This window comes from Photinus pyralis, unplaced genomic scaffold (genome assembly GCF_008802855.1).
Source record: "Photinus pyralis isolate 1611_PpyrPB1 unplaced genomic scaffold, Ppyr1.3 Ppyr1.4_LG1, whole genome shotgun sequence".
NCBI classification, from domain to species: Eukaryota; Metazoa; Arthropoda; class Insecta; order Coleoptera; family Lampyridae; genus Photinus; species Photinus pyralis.
In genome coordinates this window covers 31,781,119-31,801,102 of record NW_022170249.1, presented here as the reverse complement: position 1 = coordinate 31,801,102, position 19,984 = coordinate 31,781,119, and the positions used below count along the sequence as shown (strand labels likewise).

At 36.0% G+C, this 19,984-nt stretch overlaps 3 protein-coding genes across 8 annotated transcripts; 1 reads left to right on the top strand and 2 right to left on the bottom strand.

Annotated features, from left to right (window-relative positions):
* Positions 1–2,992: 2,992 nt before the first annotated feature.
* LOC116159879 lies at positions 2,993–6,293 on the bottom strand. Of its 6 annotated transcripts, none has more exons than XM_031472963.1 (7): positions 4,505–6,293; positions 4,272–4,451; positions 4,106–4,222; positions 3,993–4,058; positions 3,496–3,728; positions 3,287–3,442; positions 2,993–3,233 (listed from the first exon to the last, which is right to left on the bottom strand). In XM_031472963.1, the coding sequence occupies exon 1, from the start codon at positions 5,965–5,967 to the stop codon at positions 4,981–4,983; it is 987 nt and encodes a 328-aa protein (XP_031328823.1). In that variant the 5' UTR covers positions 5,968–6,293; the 3' UTR covers positions 2,993–3,233; positions 3,287–3,442; positions 3,496–3,728; positions 3,993–4,058; positions 4,106–4,222; positions 4,272–4,451; positions 4,505–4,980. The 6 variants fall into 3 exon arrangements, with proteins under 6 accessions (XP_031328823.1, XP_031328826.1, XP_031328824.1 ...); XM_031472964.1 differs by having other exon boundaries at positions 3,993–4,052; XM_031472965.1 differs by lacking the exon at positions 3,993–4,058.
* LOC116159878 lies at positions 6,230–9,276 on the top strand. The gene is made up of 5 exons (XM_031472962.1): positions 6,230–6,404; positions 6,463–6,575; positions 6,690–6,773; positions 6,931–7,074; positions 7,134–9,276. Exons 1-5 carry the CDS (start codon positions 6,350–6,352, stop codon positions 9,147–9,149), a joined length of 2,412 nt encoding a protein of 803 aa, XP_031328822.1. The 5' UTR covers positions 6,230–6,349; the 3' UTR covers positions 9,150–9,276.
* Positions 9,277–15,195: 5,919 nt separating this feature from the next.
* Positions 15,196–16,173, bottom strand: LOC116159569. The gene is made up of 3 exons (XM_031472581.1): positions 15,728–16,173; positions 15,442–15,625; positions 15,196–15,386 (listed from the first exon to the last, which is right to left on the bottom strand). Exons 1-3 carry the CDS (start codon positions 15,973–15,975, stop codon positions 15,198–15,200), a joined length of 621 nt encoding a protein of 206 aa, XP_031328441.1. The 5' UTR covers positions 15,976–16,173; the 3' UTR covers positions 15,196–15,197.
* Positions 16,174–19,984: the final 3,811 nt, after the last annotated feature.

Sequence of the window (19,984 nt, the reverse complement as noted above, 5' to 3'; positions counted from 1 at the left end):
GAAAAATGCTCTATGGGGCGTATAATGGGGTTTAATAAACCTCAAATAGAGAGATTTTTTTTAAACTTGAAGCAGTTGTATGTCAAATATAATTTCCCTCCTAAGCGAGTGTATAACATGGACGAAACTGGGCTTAGTACGGTTCCGAACAAACTACCTCGAGTAATGTGTGAGAAAGGAAAAAGAGCTGTTAGTAAAGTTGCAAGTGCGGAAAGAGGTCAATTAATAACGGCAGTGTGTTGTTTCAATGCAAGTGGTGAATACGTTCCCCCGGCATTAATTTTCCCAAGAAAGAGAATGAAGGAAGATCTGTTTAAAGATGCCCCAACTGGAACGCTGAGAATGATATCTGATTCTGGGTTTATTAACTCTGATTTGTTCCTTGTATGGATACAACATTTCAAATCGAGTGTTAAACCAAGTCCAGAAGAGCCAGTTCTCCTGCTGCTAGACAATCACGTATCTCACCGAACACTGGCGGTAGTAAATTACTGCCGTGAGAATTTTATCCACCTCCTATCGCTTCCGCCCAGAGACTTGCTATAACTAGACTGCGCTTAACGTATCTAAGGTGTTGTCGACACAGTATGCAACACACAGTGCACCGCGGGGCAAAAATCGCTGAGATGATATGCAATACATTATATTGCAATAAGCTGTTATTTTAGATGTTCCGTTCATTAATCATTCTCGTGATTAGCTCGAATTAGTGAACAGATAAATTTCTGTTGAGAATAAACCAATAAACTTAGGTTAACTTGTGCCTATCAACATGTACTCTGTCGATAAATTTTTAAATAATATGCTGATTTTCAACGGATAAAGGTTTAAAGGGCCAATGGATCAGAGCCATTCGAAGCGAAAAATTTACTCCCACCATAGTGCATTTGCGGGGAATGAAGCCGATTTTAGAAAGGTACCTACAAAGGTGTTAAACAATAATGCAATACCGAGCGTTTTCGACTTTCCCATTCACTTAAAATAACGTAGAACTATTATTCGACATCCTTTACCAGCAAGACAACGGCAATACCTATTTGCCTATTAGGTATAGACGTAACTAAGTACTTAATGGTACTAAGTATATTTCAGGTTTTGTTACAAGAAAAATAGCTTAGTCTGTTAAATGTTCCATATGTACAGATGCGACATTCGCATCAGAGAATCATTCAAAGCTTTTAACTAGAAAAAATCGTGGAGGATTGTTGCACGTATCAAGCGATGCATTAAAAATTGCCAAATTGCTGAAAATGTGTTCAGGTTTTTCATTCAATCCACACCACACCGCGTTGTAAACAAAATGGTTATCAGCAGTCTAAGAAAAATAAATAACAGTTACAGCCCATTTGGGTTTTTGGATAACCATATATTGAATCAAAATCCGCTAAATAATCATATCTTACTACTTACATCTTTAGTTTTAAGAGTATATTTTCTCATGACTAGAGTAAGGCAGTTATATACCAATTTAGTTCAAATAAAATACCAATAAATTCGATTAAAACAGTTAACAGCTATATGTTATGTTTTTTTGCTACTAAAATTTAGAATAAATGGCTAAAGCAAGCTGCAGAACGTACGTCTGCCCCGCGATGAACAGTTGGTTGCCTATCCTATCTTGACAACAGGCGTTTATAGTAAAATCTACGTTACGCGCGGTCTAGTTATAACAAGTCTCTGCTTCCGCCTCATTCGAGTCATAGGCTTCAGCCATTAGATAAAGGATTTTTTGGCCCCTTAAAATCAGCCTATAGTGAGGTATGTGATAATTACCTTGTCACACATCCGGGTAAGGTTATCACTCAATCGGAAGTTGCCGGATTATTTCGGAAAGCGTATTACAAAGTATCAAACATTGAGAAGGCCACAAATTCTTTTTCCACAACAGGTATATCGCCATACAATCCTAACGTGTTTGGAGAGGAAGATTTTGCACCATCTGCAGTTAGTGATAAACCATATCTCAGCTCCATTGCATTGGCGAAAGAAGGTGATGATCCATCATTAAAGCACTCTATTCTGGTCAACTCAGAAGAACTGTCAAATGAGGAAAAAACCGAACACTCAAGAGTCGATTCCATTAGTAAGTCAGACAACCCAATAGTGGACACTGTTCCAGTGATAATTGAATTCCCAGACCAAACAAACGTTTCGAGGTTTGAGCTATTAAAATCACCGATTACAATCGACATGAGTGAAGTGCAGTTGGAAAATGTTCCCATTTCCAGCATAATATTAGAAGGCGAAAACCAAAAAAGTAATGAGATTGTGACACCATACCAAATTAGACCCTTGCCAAAAATGGAAACCTCCAATGTGAGACGGAGGAATGCCCAAAAGTCTGAAATTTTAACAAGCACCCCTTTCAAAAACTCCATTACAATAACACCGCCTGCACCACCTTCAAAAGCCAATTCTGTTAAGAGACGATTGCAGTGTGAAGTAGCAAACGTTTCCAAAATTGTGCCATCTACGTCCAAATCCTCTAAGAAGTCCAAAGAAAAAGAGTCAGTACGAATGTCACAAACAGAGACACCAGAAGAGGATGTATTTTGCCCAGGTTGTGATGAAAAATTTGTGGAACCGCCCGATGAAGATTGGATACAGTGCTTAAAGTGTGCTCATTGGTGGCACGAAGCTTGCACATACTATTCAGGAGGGCAATATTTGTGTGATTTTTGTAATTAGGGTTTTGCGCACTCTTAAGAACGTCACTGCGCACTCTTAAGGCGCACTGTTCCCAAGAGTGCGCAAATGCCACTCTACAAATATGTTTCGTTTTGTTGTAATTACCATTTATTAACATAATATAGTATTTAGTAAACTAAAGTAAATATAGTATGTGTCCGTTTTTCAATTTGTTTAAAGGTGCAGTACAAAATGGATGCCTAATAATGTCAATAAAATGTTAAGTGCGTACTCTTGGGCAACCTCCCCCTAGTCCAAAAAGACATAAAATGGGAAAATATGAGACATACTTAAGACGTTTTATTAAAATACTGTTTTGCTCTGAAAAGGTTAATGAATACAATGAAATGTCAAAATTGTACATATTTAAAATTTTAGTAAAGCACAGATTAAGGTGTTCTGCGGTATAAGTAAAAACATGTATCGTTAAGCAGTTTTTTTGTTTAATAAACTTGCACGTCTGTCACTAGCCCGCTTTAACCAAGTTTGGATTCCCACCTCTGCTTCACTTCTATTTTTCACAATACCGGCCTTTTCTGCGGCATCTAATGATAAGAAAGAAAACAATAATTCAATTTTAAAAATAATTTACACTTACATATAATAACTTTTGCGATTTTCAAGTTACTAAAAGGTTTTTTTCCTTTTCTTCCTAACCAGCTGTACTGTAACGCCATATCGTTACTCAAGCTAATAGTACTCGTTTCACAAAATTATACGAACTGCTACCTCCAATTTTCGCAAAATCTGTAACCTAAGCAGACATTATTTACAGTTATACATTTACTTAATGTAAGACAAAATTACCAGTAAGTCTAAGTCTTCTTCATTCTCCAGAATAGCGTCCAAGGTATCAAATTGTTCTCCCGATATTATCGGAAATACAATGTTTGTAAATTTCTTGGCAAAAGTTATTTCTTCTGGATTTTGCACGTTTCTCGTTCTGATGTATTGCTTTATTTCTTTTACTTCACTTAATATATCCATACATATTGCACGATTAATATGCACTTGTTCAGCAATAGATTTCAGGTATTTATCTGTAATAATTCAAGTATATGTAAATAATTAATTGTATAGCAATTCATACGAACAAAAAACACACAATTAAAATGTGCTGGTCTTTACTAAATCCCAAATGAGAATGTATTTGGTATGTATAAAGATTGGTCAGAAGTGGACATAACAGCGACCCAATTGAATGAGATTGACTTAGCTAATGCTTCAAAAAAATTATATTTTCAAAGTACTAAAGAAATTATATACAAAACTTTTAAAACATAAACCGATGCAAAAATACATACCCTTTTCAACATTCAATTTACATCCGTAATTTTCATTTTCAACAATAGAGACCTCAGGATCTATAACTTAATTCCAAAACGTATGAAGAAAACACAAATTAAGTATTGTTTACCTATTGTACTTTCATATGGTTTTGGTGCTATTTGGATACTTTCCCCATTCCTTGTGTTATTTGGACGTTTTCGCTGTTGATTGCCCTTTCTTAGTATCTCACTGTTTCTTGAGTGATCTGAAAAAACGGAGAATGTAGGGTAGCAAAATTTAGAAGAAATTACTACCTTTCTGTTTTGGATTTTTTAGTTTTGGAGGTGATGGTAGCATTGTGTCGCTGCTTTCAGATTCACTACTGGAAATTATTTTTTTTTTCCTTTTTCGTTTGTTACAGTCTTCTGTGTCTGTATTTAAGTCGCTGGTGTTCTCAGCAACCTTTGCCTTTTGTCTAGCTATCCCATAATCATCTAAAAATAATTTTTTTATACACAAAATGTCTTAAATGTTCAGGTTCAATTACGGAATGTGCCGTCCCGGAAAATTTTCACGTGAAGCGTTGGCCAACAGGTGTTTAATGGATCGCCATTTTTTATAGAGTCGGATAGTTTGCTTGTTGGGTATGGTGGCCAGTGGCACAAATCTCCTATAATCCAATGTGAAGGGATTGCTTCGACAGTTGCATCGTCAAATGTCCACGATTTATCTTCCATTTATCGGTGTTTGGAAATTGTTCACAAGTCTCATGAGGAAAGTTATAATTAAAAAAAACAAGGCTACGTGTACCAGAATGTAAATATCTACAACATTGTATAACTACAAGAAAAACACAAAATTTCGATTTTATGACGAATTATATAGAACAAAGATTAGATAAGCCAAAGGACTTTTGTAAATGAATTGTATGATTATTATTATTATTACTATTATTACTCAGTATTCTCACCTTTAAGACTTGTGAACAAGATATCGTATTGATGCTAAAACTAGATGCATTAATTAAACCTGCGTATGTATAATTGGAACAACAAAACTTTTGTGGGCTATTTTAAAATGAAGACATTTATAATCAACATTCTCAAATTCAAATAAACAATCAGTATCAAAATCTGTTGATTTTGCTGCAAATATGCCTAAGTCTGATGATTCACACGGTGAACTATAGAGTGAAGTTAAACTTAAATATTTATTTCCCAGGAATTTAAACTCGTTCTGATTGAGAACAATGTCTTTAATAATTATGACATCCCCATTTTTTAGACGACAACAATTATCAGGTTCACGGGTAGTTAAAATAAAATTTGAATAAGCAACCGACTTTGAATGGCTTGTAATCTTCAGTTTTGTTAAAAGTGAAGTAGCATTCTGGTCACGTTTATAAATTGGACAATTTTTTTTTTCATAATTATAATTTTCGTTTTGCTTCTCAGAATGCCTTTTTACTATTTGCTGCAAAGGTTTCTCACATTTTCGTAATGACTTTAAAATGCTTTGGAGATGGTTTTCAAAAGGAAAAGCGCTAAAATTATCAAGTACCCCATGATACTTTACATCATCAGTTATATGAAGAAGATTATGCACATTGTGAGACATATTTTCTGGTCCATATAGAATTTTAAACGTTTTTACAAAATATTTCAGGAGTTCCGAAGCATATTCAATTTTTGTTGTATGTTGAGGATGAGACAAGATGATTACAGCTATATGCAAGGACAAAAAATTGATATATCTATCTCGGTTTATGTTACTTTGAAGAACTATGGGTCCAGTATATAATAAAAATTGGCGAAACTCTGTTGCTTTCCACCTTCTTATTTCATTTAAACCTCTGGGTTTCCTATTGAATTCAAGAGGGACATTCGGAGAACACTGTTTCAATAGAGAAGATATGTCTGAAATTTTTTGGAAAGCCAGTTTTGTTGACGGTTTCCCACAACACCAAAGTAATAACAATTTACGCATCACACCTAAACATATTAAGTGCATATCTGTACCTTGGAAGAAAAAGGGCCAATGTCCATAAATTACGGTTTGGGGCTTATGTCATAGACAGTGTTGTCGCCTTCCATACTTTCATATAAAAAAAGGCCAATCTCCACGGTATGCTAATATTCAATATAGTGAATTCCCATTAGGGCGTAAGTCCATTTGAGTTTCATAGAAAAAGGGCTAATGTCCTCAACGATGGACTTTGGCCGTTTCATATTAATTGTGATAAAGGCCAATGTCCATCATGATGGACATTAGCCCTTTTACATGAATTAACTTTTGGACATTGGCCTTAATTAATTATTATGCTGCACATGTTTTAACCTCAAATTTTAGTGTAACGGTATTCTTTTTGTGGTGTTGTTTATGAACAATAAAAATGAATAAAAGGACGCTTCAAATTCTGAGAAACTGCGGACTCGCATCTCAAAATTGTAAGTTCACTTTTGCACATATTTATGTTGCATTGAGGATTAAAGTTATATTTTTTAGCTGATAATGTTGATAAGAAACAGAGAAGTGAGTCAACATTACCTACAAGTTCAATAGCTGATAATAACTGTTATTGTTCACCTGAAATGTCATTACAACCTTTAACTCCTATTGTAAGTATACTTGTACATAATGGAATAAACGGCACTCAAATTCTAAATTTTGCGATTGAATAGATTACCAAACAATATTATTATTAAAATGTATTATTGCTAAATTGGTTTTAGGTATCCAATGAGATCCAACTGATTGAGGATAACGATTCGAATAATTACGCAACTTTGCAGAACATTACGATTGAAACTAATGCGGTGAGTGGTTTTTATCTTATTCATTTTTTTAGAAAATGCAGATCGACAGGAAACAATGATAACACAAGCCAAAACTTTTTTAAGCAATGTCGGTTTTACCAATAGGCTAACTACATATCTTAGTGAGACAGAGATAACAACCGAGTTTTTGTTTTAGACCAATCTCGAACCAGGGGAATTTATTACTGACAACGATGATGATTCATATGTAGATCCTGATTACTCACCCTCCGATGCTTCTGATATTGATGATGGGATCGACAGTAACATGAACTCGTATCCAGTTACAGCAGATTTTGAGGTACATCGTTTTAAATTACTATTTTTTATAATTCGCCTAACAAAAGCGTTATTTTTTAGAATGTCCAACTCCAGAGCGAAAACCCAGAAGAGATTTCAGAAAATGATACTCCTCATAAAAAAACAGAAAATGAACACACGCGTTTCGAGGGAAGTGGAGAACAGAATTTGGAAAGTCTTACTCAGAAACGTAAAGTAGGAGGACGTCAGAAAAAGGTAGATGAACAAAAAACTAGGAAGCGTGTTAGAAATGCTAAATCGTGGAAGGAAAATATTAGGAAAGCGTTGAAAGAACAAGGCAAAGAATATGTGAGCAAGAAAGGAAGCGTTAAGGTTGCAAAAGAAATGAAATTGCCTTGCACTTGCCGAATGAAGTGCTATGAGAAAATTAGTGAAGAACGCAGGAAGAAGCTATTCGAAGATTTTTACAACTTATCAAAAGACGCCCAGGATCAGTATATTTCAGAGACCATTAAAGAAACCACAAAACAAAGAGAAAGAGTTAGAAAATTAAAGGAAAAAAATGGTAATTGCAGTCGCAGAAAATTTACTAGAAAATATTTCCTAACGGATGATAACGGTCAAAGTAATGAAGTGTGTCAGATAATGTATCGTCATACCTTCGATTTTACTTTAAAAAAAATTAGGATCATTACAGAGAAAAAAAGAGTGGCTAAGTCAAGCATTTGCCCTTTAGATGGTAGAGGTAAGCACTCAAAACACAAGAAAATTGCAGATGAGCAAAAAGATACTATCAGAAATCACATCAATCGTTTTCCGGCATACAGGAGTCATTATTCGCGAGAACGTACCTCAAAGAAATACCTAAGTTCCGATCTTTCGATTGCAGAGATGTATCGTCTGTACTGTGAATATTGCAGAAGCAATGATAAAACAGCTGAAAAGGAGTCACTATATAGAAAAATTTTCAATGAGGAGTTTAACCTTAGTTTTCATGCTCCAAAAAACGATACTTGTGCCAAATGTGACCAGTTTGCCTTGAGCTTACAAAACTTGGAAAACAAGCAATTAACTGAAGAGGAAAATGAGATTCAGAAAAAACTTCTGGAGGACAAGGAAAAACATCTAGATTTCGCTGAAAAAGCTTATAAACAAAAGGCGCTGGACAAAGAACGAAGCAAACAGGATAAGTCTTTTGCAGTAGCCTCTTTTGATTTAGAAAAATGTCTGCCAACACCGTATCTTCGTAACGGTGTTTCATTCTACAAAAGGCAATTATGGACGTACAACCTAACTGTGTATCAAACTACTACAAAAGGTAGTGTTGGCATTTGTTACCTTTGGAACGAAACAGTAGCAGGCCGTGGTGGACAAGAAATATCTTCATGTCTAAGGCAGTTTATACTTTCCCTTCCAAATGAAGTGGAAGTGCTTCACTTGTATAGTGATTCGTGTTCCGGACAAAATAGGAATATTTTTATGTGCACAATGGTCTTGTTAGTAATGAATGAAATGAAAAGGTTGGGTCGAAGCTTGAAAGAAGTGCATCATAAATTTATGGAACCTGGTCACACCCACATGGAGGCGGATACAATACATGCCGTGATAGAAGCTGCCAAAAGGAAAACAACGGCTGAAATAGAAGTTCCTCACGATTGGTGCAATTTTATAAGGAACATACGAAGAAGTCCTCCTCTACAGGTTGTAGAAATGCCACAAAAGGAATTTTTGAATTTCAGTAGCCTGCTATCCGATAAGTTGGTACATCGTAAGAAAAATGACGATGGCGAAGCAATTCCATGGATAAAGATAAAATGGTTAATGTACAGTCATAATAACGATTATCGTTGTTTGTATAAAACGAGTCTTGAGGAAAGCGAAGAATTCAAAAAAATTGACCTAAGGAGAGGCTCTACCAGAAAACGAGCTAACGAAATTGAAGTTGCCCAACCGAAACCAATTACTTTGGATCCTCTGCCTGTAGCAGAGCTTAAGGTTAGCAATCTGATGGATTTACTGCCCTATATCAGCCAATACAATAAACCATTTTATCAAGCTTTAAAAAAATCTGAAGAACTGGATCCTGATATTCTTCCAGGCGCCGAAAGCGATTAAATGGCATTTTATCTTATTATTTCTTGTTGTTTTGTGGAAAATAAATCATTTTGTTGACCGAGTTTTATAGTGTAATTTCTCAAATGTAGGCCCAATGTCCACTTCTGTTTCAAAATTGAAGGCCAATGTCCACTGCTTTCTTATATTTTGTAAAAAAATAAAAAAATCATTACATTATATTAAAATAGTCCAATGTGACTAACAATATTAAACAAACAAAAAATCAGTATTAGAATAAACAACTACGATATTCAAATAAATAAGTTACGTAAAACTTCTAAATCATTTTATTCAAAACATCTGAAATGGAAAGCTACGGATCATGTCTATATATGGAATATTTTCAATTATAGATGTGCCAATGTGGTGGTCTTCATCAAATTTGGATCTGAACTGGGTATCAGTTCTGAGTTGTGGAACATCATTGACAGGAAAACACACACGATTCTCAATATAGCTACCCTCCACCGGACACTTGGTACAAGAAGAATAACCCGTGTGGCTTTTTATACATTTAACATATGCTTTGGCAGGTGCGTCGCAAATGATTCCTTTGATCCTAACTTGGAAAAGTGTTCCATTTATTACGATACCATTGTTAATAATATTAGTAGCATCATCCACAAATTCGGCTAAAAATGAATTTGAATTTTTTGGTTTTTCATAACCATGATAGACACCCACCATTTCTACGCTATTACAACCCACAATATTACACAGTATCGGATATACCTGGCTATTCGAGCTTTTCGAAAGTGGTAAACCATCTATGTTGATATTTATTTCTAATACACTTAGTTTGTCAGTAACATCGCCTGAAATGTTCACAAGTCTTTTCAAACAAGATCGTAACCCAAAGTGATAATATTCTCCTGGTTCGATAAGTTTAGTATGTATCGTTCTGGCCGTACCTAGCAATGTTCAATGGTAAATTATCAGGAATTTGGGTTGTTTTCAGAAGACGTAGTAGATCATTAATGGCGCCATGTGTAATGTTATGTTGCAGTGACCAATTTTTAAGCTTCGGCGTAATGTTATTATCACACAAGTTTTGAACATTCGCAATTTTGTCTGTAATGAAAGTTGAATCGCTCAAGCTGAAATTTTGACTTACTGGCAGAGCAGCTACATCATCGTAATCAGATACAGCTTGATCTAAATGATCCATTACCATCTCATCTATATTAATTAAGGAATCCTCTTTTTGATGTGAACTTAACGTGCACCGAGAAGTTGAAACTTTCTGTCTCTTAGCACGCATATAATATTTTTGAATATCATTTGTACGATTCATTTTGTAATAGTATACTCTACTTACGTGTGGAAATGAAGTACTTACAAAAAAAAAGGCCAATGAATTGTATTTGAGGTTAGATTTATCTGTAAAAGAAATTTAATACATTAGCACAATTTCAAATAGTAGGTGCATACCTAACTAATAACCTTTTGCAAATTACTTACCTTGAATTTGAGATAACAGAGTAAATAATTGATTCACAGCTAAAGAATTGCAGTTAGCGGGAAAATGAAAAAAACGCGGGCTTGTCATGTATAGATTATAGGTTAGGTATGTTACCAACCCAACCATCCATCATGAGATCAACGTTACCAACTACCATAAAATAAAACACTAAATTCAAATACAGATTTGTGACAGAAGGTTGAGAATCCTATCGTATATAATAAATAAAAATGAATGTTTGTATGTCTCTTATGCCTACCTAAACAGTTCATCCGATTGCGATGAAATTTTGTGAAATAGTTGGGTGTATGCCCGGGAATTGCTACATAATAAAAAAAATTGTCTGTCTGTACGTATGAGATATCCCTTATGCGGTACGAAGTTCGCCGGGACAGCTAGTGTTATATAAAACTAATTAATTAATCAAAAACCTTACGATAAGCCGTACGCATTGATTGGTTGCAGACGTCTATACAACGTCTTTAAGACAGCTTAAGCTATTGTCTTAAGAACGTCTAATAGAAGATGTCGTAAAGACGTCTTTCTTAAACCCAAAGACGTCCAGTCCTAAAAACGTCATAATTTGTACATCTTAAAGACGTTGTGTGCTGTCTGGGAAAGACAGGTAAAGTACACAAAATTACTTCACAATTTACATTTTTTTTATTAAATGATTGTAGATACATCATTTGCACGTGCACTACTTTGTAGTGTCACTAGTGTGAGTGGTATATTTTTCGGTACTTACCATCACCAACATATCCATTGCAACAAATGTTATTAAAATCCTAACCTAAAAGTGCGTAAAACTTTTGAACTGTTCTAAAAATTTGCATGTGTTTGAGGGGGCAGGGGAATGCAAAATGTGCGGTTCAAGAGTGTGGCGCTTCTGTGCAAAGGAACACACAAAAAGTTAATCGAGCAGTTACGGAGCACTCCGGAAGCGCGCTATGCAGGTCATTGGAAAGCGCCTAAAGTAAGATACACAACATAATTGTTCCATACGTTCTAGGTATGAACTAATATCGGACTTCGACGATGAAAAATGTTCGATTGACCCAATTAACGCAGACATGCTTGACACTAAACTTCCGCAATTTGATTCCTGATCCTCGTCGCCAGATATGCTACGCCTCGACTCTCTAGGATATAAACTCACACTGGTAAATTGTTTATTCAATCTACAACATTTAACATTAGACAAAAGTGAAATACACAAAAATATCTATATCAATGTCCCTCTTATTATTTTCTATCTATTTGCTACAGTTCATTTTTCCTACAGTTACATTTCATATACAGCAGACGGAAAGCCTAAAACCCAGAGACATGGAAAGGGGAGATAGCGCATGAAACTGCGCGAAGTTACAAAACAAGGGGGCTGCCATTTTGACACCCATTGAAGCGCGAAATTTGAACAGGACTATAAAGGTTTACTGACGCAACCCAGAGACATCTAACGCAATCTTCATACACTACACTCTATTCGGCAGCAGCTCCGTAGGAAGAAACTAATATCTCAATCCAAATGAACAAAAGAAAATGCCAGTGACGTTGACGTTACAAAATAAACACTTAAACCTCGAAAAAAGCTCTCCTAAACACGAACACAGGCTAAAATAACACCACTATAAACACAACATGACACAACGGGTGTAAAAATGGCAGCGCCCATGAGGTCGCACCCTTTCTTGGATGCGCACTCGTCGATCAGCGATCTCCCCTTTCCATGTCTCTGCTAAAACCAAGTTACCATTTTCTAAAATAACTAGGGGAGAGGTGGGTAAAGTGGCATAGGCGGGTAAAGTGGCCAACGATAATTTAATGCACTTGCCATTTAGTGACAATTTCGAAATATAAAAATAAATTGGTAGATTCACTAACTGTAGACACTGTAGAAAACTGAATATGCTGGTGTACATGTGATGTGAGTCAAGGTATTACAGGTTAATGTCAAAAGTGGTGTTCTGACTTCTGATGTAGGTAAAATAAGTACATACCACAGAATACGGCCTTCTCAGAATAGAAACAGCAATGTTACAAATTTGTATAGTATTTTGGCGGACCCTGGTGGGTGTACTGTGAACTAAAGCATCAAAATCAGAGTAGCGCCATCTGGTGACCAGCTTCTAAAGCAATGAAGTCATTTCCCCAATTCGATCTAAATCATTAATATCGATAAAGTATACACAGTTGTTAAGAGCGCGCTGCCGGAGTGGTGGGGATCAGCGTAGAAAACACACTTAAAACATGCCTTTAGATTTTTGTACAATTTTTAAAAACCGTTTGTGGTATCGGCCCAATTTTTTTAAATATTAATCAGCAAGGACCAGCGCAGGAGGTAAGGAATTTTCATCGATCTACATTGGCTATAAATAGGTTAATTACATTTTTGAAAATGGGCAATTTTAATTTTTTATGAAATCAAATCTCCATGAATTTTCGTCATTGCCTTCTTGGGGTCATTACAAAGATAACACATAAGTTTCAAGTGATTTTATGTTCAATTAAAGGAAATTTGTACGAAAATTCATCATTATAAAGTGACCCTAGTGGTGTTTCCCACCATATTTAGATCGAAAGCGAAACGCAAGTGCAGTGGTTCGCCTGTAGATGGCGGAGAAACAGGGCGGTTTCTCATTTGAATTTAAATACATGACCACGGTAGTGAATATACCGCTCTCGTTCGTTCATAAAGCAAAAAGAACGCGACGCTGTAGGTCAGGGTAAATGTAAAGATTTCGGGATCGTTTCCGTTTTTTCAGAACCGTTAATTCAGTAGCAGGAAGGGACGAACGGAGCAGTTTCTTACAGGGGGAAATGTTAAAAATTTTCCAACTTTCGAAATTCAAATGCTAAAGAAACGCTACAACACGCAAAATCCAAGACTGAGACTGGGTCAAAATGGCATGGCTTTACTACCTATGATCACAGATTTATTACTATGATGTAGGAAGTCGGCATTGCTGCTTAATCCTTCATTCACTTCTCAACGAGATAGGTATGCATTCTATGCGAAATCTAATCGTTCGCAATGAGAGCAATTAAATATGATATGACATCCCACTGCTCGCGATATTATGAAAATAAACTTATGTCATTGAATAATATTCAATGCTTATGTTCCACAATTTACTTAGTAATTTAGTATGGTATTTCCCAGTCCCAAGTCGGTTCCATATTATGCCAAATACGATATGTGAGGGGGTGTCTTACGGTTCGCCCCTGTCAGTAGGGATGGTGGGCGTCCCGAAAAAACAAACGCCACATTTCTTTCTAAAGTATTTTAAATCGGCGATCGGTATACTTTGTTTCAAGGGTGCTGAACCTTTCGTCACACTATCTGACGTCACAGCAAAATTAAGGCAGGTCGTAAATTAGTAGTATTGTCACATTGACGTTTCAACTTATTTATTAAGGTGTCACTATCGTTCATTATTATCAGACCGTCCAAGTTGACAATCACTTGTAAGGCATCTGGTCCTGATAGGTTTTTTCCTGTCCCCAGGTTTTATAATGGCTAAATGGTCATGTATTTTGTGTAGAGGAACTCCGTTGGTATGAATTAAACTCGAGATTAAACTTTTTCCACCGTTTGTAATCACCTCATGTAACCGATTCTTTGCACCGACAGTCGAAATGGATACTGCCAGAGCATCAGAAATTCTTTGAGATCAAGTGTATGATGGTTACAGAAAACGCATAGGAACATTTGTAACTTTGTTTAGGCAGTTCGTAAATAAATATTTTATTTGTTACTCAGTTGTAAACGTTGATTAACAAGACAAAACGCAAACGGGTAAACGTCATGTTTAAACGCTACTGACTTGTAAAACTGACAGCAGACCTGTAAAATTTTACAAGTTAGTAATCTAGTAATTTCATTGGCCAGAATTAATGCGAAGTCTCTGTTACATGGATCACATGATATTTTAGACATTTCTTCAAGATCAATTTAAGAACTAATTATTTACGTTTACTATTGTTTACAAATGAGTAACAAATAAAATATTGTACATTATACGCCAGGTAATAGTTTTTACTGGCTCTAGGAGATGACAAGCTCGCCTAACGGCTCGCTAGTCAACTTCTCCTATCGCCAGTAAAAACTCACTTACCTGGCTAATAATGTAAAATACTATTGTTTACCTAATGTTGATGTGAAATTAAGTATGCTACCAATGTGAAGAATACGCGTTAAGTTGCGCGAATTTTAATGACCCTTAACTAGCAATTTTTTCAGAAGTAGAATAGGCCATGGTTTATCGGTAAGCCTTTCGCATTTATATATCTTACAAATTTGAGATAAAGCGTAGTCATTATACCACAAGCTCATTGAAATAACAACGCATACATACAGTTTCTGTTCTTTTACACCACTCGAGATATTCGCATAAGGATCTTGAATATCTTCTGATCCGATTTATTAAAAAAAAAAAACGCAATTGTGAGAGAAAACAGGTAGTGAAGATATTTATTCCTGAAAAAACTCTCAAATGTTCATATTCAAATCGTATGTACAAAAGAAAAAACGACACTACACCACAAGATGGTATATATGTATAAACGGCCCAAAAATAATATTCTTAAACACGCTCATTCTCTTCTGCCTCATGAATATAATCATCATAATAATCTTCGTCACTATCAGATTCGTCCAAGTTGACAATCACTGGTAAGATGTCTGATGTATCAATATGTTGTTCCCGTTCCCAGGCCTGGTTTATAATGCCTCTTGTATGATCAAAATATCTTTTCCATTTTTCCGGTGTAACCTAAACATTAAAGTTATTAAGTACTGTTTCACAAAACAGCATATAAAGAGGTTACTTTGTGCAGTGCCTCATTCCATAAAGACAAAACGGCACTGTGTGTGACAGGCTGAATTGAATCGATCCTTGTATCGTAATGCCGTTTGCATTCTGACCATACCAGTTCGATTGGATTATACTCGCAGTGATATGGAGGAAGTCTCAAAACACGATGACCATGTTGTAATGCTAGTTCGTCCAATCTGTAAAAATCAACGTGGAGTGAAAAAAAACCATAACAATCTGCTTCATATCCAAAGGTCTACCTAACTGCAACCAAACATTTAATTATCAGCGATGCCTACCTAAATAGTTTTGGTGGTATATGATTTTTCACTACTTCCCAGATCTGATCTTTCATCATTGTTGGTGCAAATGTAATGTCTCGTGATGTTAGCCACTCTATAAGTGACATTTTTGTCCAGCATTGATTTGGACTTTTTTCTACCAATCCTGAATGGTAAGAAGCGTTGTCCATAATTATAAGAGAAGGTTCCTCCAAGTTCGGGAGCAATTGTTGTTCAAACCACTTCTCAAAGTTAAGGCAATTCATGGAGTCATGATAGTCTCCGGACTTGCTACCAGATTTAAAAATTAGACTTGCGTGTGGTACAAATCCATCTTATGATCCTGCATGGAGTATTATGTACCGGACCCCTTCACTACTTTTTTTTCTAACTGTTTTGAGAGTACCATCTTGCCAGCTTCTTCTAAAAGACCCTTTACTGTATATCCAGGTTTTGTCTAAAACCACAGGTCGTAATGGAAAGAGTGAAGTTTCGTTGTGTTTAAAGTCCCTCAAAAATTGTAGTCTTCTTTGAGCTACATAGGGTTGTTCCATTAAAAATAATCTATTAGAAACGGTGCATCTCCGCCACGTGAATTTCAGTTTCTTCAAACTGCGGGACAAAGAGGTAGCAGATATTTCTACGCCATCAAGTCGTTGAAGATTACTGTGTAAAGAACGGAGTGTAACATTCTCACTTATAAAATCAATTCAATAAGTGTTCTAGCGAACCTCTTCATTTGAAGCAAATCTTCCCTTAGAACATAAAGAATGTTATTTACCTGTCGCATACATTGCATAAATCCGTGTCCTTATTACATGTTCATGTATTTCATGCAGCGGAGGTCCGTGAGATAAACTAATAGCCACACTTTCTTGCGATTTGTAGGTAATAATCATCTTTTTTAACACCTCTTGTACTAATTCTTTTTACAGTCGACTCGACAACGATACACCCAGAGCAGCACAAACCCTCTGTGATTAAGTAAGCATATAATTATAGCAAACGCATAGGAAACACTTAAGTACATCATATACTGCGCTTACGGGTAATAAAGTTTTGCCTGCTTCTTTTTCCCTTTGGAACACAGAGAAAAATTTTTAACCTCATATCAATGACTGTCGTGTCTTGACTTGAAAACATCAGCACAATGTACTTTTACATTGGTATGATGTAATGTTGGTATAGAATCAATGCTATTCAATCATCAGTTAATAACCTTGGGCGTTAATGCTAGGACTACGCAACCCTTGCGACAAGGTTGTACATTCATTCGGTTGATGTGAAATTGTATCTATTGTAGTAGTTTTACATACTGACAATGTAAATTTTGCCTTACGGTGATGCCTACAAATGTTTGAAAATTGTGTACTTTTCATTAACAGAAGTTATTGTTTCAATGAATCTTATAATCGATTAATGCAGGCAGCATGCCTTCCACCAATGTATAGGTAGGTACTACGTTTCAAGTAACACATATGCGTTAAATTATCATAAGAAAAAATGCAAATTGTTTTGAGATACAGCATTGAACTTAGTAACTTGCAAGTTGCAAGGAAACCAGAGTTTCAATGTAGGTATTCACAAGTTGCTGGACGATTGTTGCAGATAATCACACCAGCAGAAAAGATGTTAAAAAAGTCTGCGGGTAGCCGCATGACTTAAACGCATTTTTGGTGTGTAGATCAGTGACATTACCGATTACAACAATATAAATATCCGGCGGACACATAACTTTTAAGCACAAAGCTAACGCAAAAAACCGGAAGTCTCTATCTATTGTAGTTTTCGAGAACTCAGAGATCACCAGCCGGCCAAAGTGAGACTATAAGCTGCACTTTTGTTCCAAAAATGCGATATAATATATTTGTGGGGAAGACATCAATACCGAGTTTTATAAGCTCATACTTCCACCCCAATTCGAGATGATGGAATTCCAAAAGTAATGCTGAGAGCATTATGCGGGTCACTCTGTAATATAGGGGCAAGCCTGTTGACGGCCCAGTACAATAAAATTTAAAATAATTAATAAATCTATTGTGCTTCCAGTACTGGATACCAAGTTGGTATATTCTCACCTTCGAAAAGAGATTAAAACCTATTTCCAATCGTAGTTTGCAATATTATTCCATCAGAACCACTGAAAGCACAGTACGACAACATATTCATAAGGTAGAGTTTTAATTGCCTTTTGGAGAAGAAAATAAATGAATATGCATTTCCCTATGGCTATGGCCACTCTTAAAACGATAAAAAGGTTTTCGCCATAAGGCCAGTAACATTAGCGCATTTACCATGAATTGATCAGTACCTCCCAAAAGGTCATATAATGGACTATTTAAAGGAAAATAAGTTAAGCATAAATATTTTTATAAATAAGAAACTTAGCATTGCGTTGCGCGCACCTGATGTTTACAATATGCGATTTGTTTGCCTGTACTAGCTAGAAGCTTCTTTGGTTAAAATTTTAAAGAATTATCTCCACAAATAAGAAAGTTGGCATTACCCAGTCTGCGCATGAGCAGGATTTTTACTATACCTATGAGTAGTTAAGGTCTCCGACGGACGGACGGACAGAGAAAGTGGAATAGCGCACCCAACTTCGTTCAAAAATGCGCTAATCAGTAATCACTGTATGTGTGTATAATAAGCTGATGTTCCAAGTTCCAAGCCTTTTATGCTTCATTTATTATGCCACTCTTGGTTTTACTTTATCAAGGTACCGACCAATGACGCGTCATTTTGTTATGTTTGAACTACCTCAAACGCAGGTTATTGTGCCTTGAAATAATAATTCCTTGCCTGAAATCAAGGCGCACACTCGCCCATGTATATGTAATCTGTTGATGTTTCAAGTTGTTGTATTAATGTTCCAGTGTCTTGAACCAAGGTCCGTCTTCCACTCAGTAATGCACGAATGCATCATATTAAGGACACTGCCTCAACCGAAGGGTTAGGTGCCTTGAAATAATAATCAGACGTCTCAAATCAAGGCTCGCAATCCTTGTTACAACGCCTACATGTCCTAGTGACCTGGGTTTTAGCCTATGCCACGCACTATTCAATTATTTCGCGATTCGTAACGAAAAGAGCGTAGTGTTTGAGTGTTGCTGCAGGTTACAGTCATTTGGAGAATACGAACAAAAGGTACGATCATTGAAAATTATCTAATTTAAAAAAAAAGAGTGCATGATTTGTTAAATATTAAAAAGAGAACGCAGTCGTCCTTGCCCAAAATTCGGGGAAATCAGTTATTTTAATAAACATCCGCCGGCATAGAGGCACAATGTACAATATAAATACAGATTCACTTTCGCTGTTTGGTAATTTAATATTACCTATACGGATTAATTATTGTACCGCCTCTCTATGCAACAAACGCCGACTCTGCAGCCGGACGTTCCAAAATAAACAATAATTAATAATGGCTTGGTCTCTGTGAATGTGAACTCTCAATGTGTCGTCGCAGGTATAGGTGCTAGGAGCATTCGAATACCTCCTGAAATTTTAATTTGAAAACAGTGAACCTGTGAACGCGATATTACAGTTAGTGATCCATTTTTTAATTTCTTATACATAGATGACTTGTGGGTGGGAGCTGCAGTCAATTACTTGTATGTGAGTAATAATTGTTACATATATACCAATTTGATCCAAGCATCAGGTTTTACTATATTTAAATCTCAACTTCGATCTGCTATCAATGAAATAGGTACTCTCAAACAAAAGCGGGACGCATATTTGTAAGCAGAAGACGCGTGCGCCAAAAGACGCGAGCCGAAGTAGAGTGGTATACAGCAGACGAGTCAGCAAAACCACTTGGTAAACAGCAGACACGTCGGAGTAGGTTAAGACCTGTACCTATATAGCAGATGAAAAAGTTGGATTTTTGCCAGACGCGTCTGAATAAAAGGACAGGGCTCGGCTCTTTACTTTTGTATAAATATACAGGAATATTACACTATAAATAAATAACACTAACATTGATTTGCCATACTTTTTTGGGATAGCCTATATAGCATGTTCTTATCTACAATCTAATCTACAATTAGTACAAATTCAGGTCCAAAAGGAAAAATTATAAGAAAAGGTAGTGGTCTTCCCCATTTTGGGGAAGACCACTAGGTACCTTTTCTTATATGTAATAAATTAATATACACCCAAAAAATATGGATCAAACAATACACCAAAAGGATGCGCGCCTGACACCATTAGCGTTCTCTATGTCAACGTGGTCTAATATTACAAAAGATTTTTGTACAAACATTTTAAATT

Excerpts from the sequence above, each read along its gene's own strand:
- LOC116159879 (XM_031472963.1), bottom strand. The coding sequence starts at position 5,967 with ATGCACTTAATATGTTTAGGTGTGATGCGTAAATTGTTATTACTTTGG.
- LOC116159878 (XM_031472962.1), top strand. The coding sequence starts at position 6,350 with ATGAATAAAAGGACGCTTCAAATTCTGAGAAACTGCGGACTCGCATCT. Across the intron at positions 6,405-6,462 it reads CGGACTCGCATCTCAAAATT|CTGATAATGTTGATAAGAAA; the intron begins GTAAGTTCACTT and ends TATATTTTTTAG. Across the intron at positions 6,576-6,689 it reads TACAACCTTTAACTCCTATT|GTATCCAATGAGATCCAACT; the intron begins GTAAGTATACTT and ends AATTGGTTTTAG.
- LOC116159569 (XM_031472581.1), bottom strand. The coding sequence starts at position 15,975 with ATGAATTGCCTTAACTTTGAGAAGTGGTTTGAACAACAATTGCTCCCG. Across the intron at positions 15,626-15,727 it reads ATACCACCAAAACTATTTAG|ATTGGACGAACTAGCATTAC; the intron begins GTAGGCATCGCT and ends TGATTTTTACAG. Across the intron at positions 15,387-15,441 it reads GGAATGAGGCACTGCACAAA|GTTACACCGGAAAAATGGAA; the intron begins GTAACCTCTTTA and ends TTTAATGTTTAG.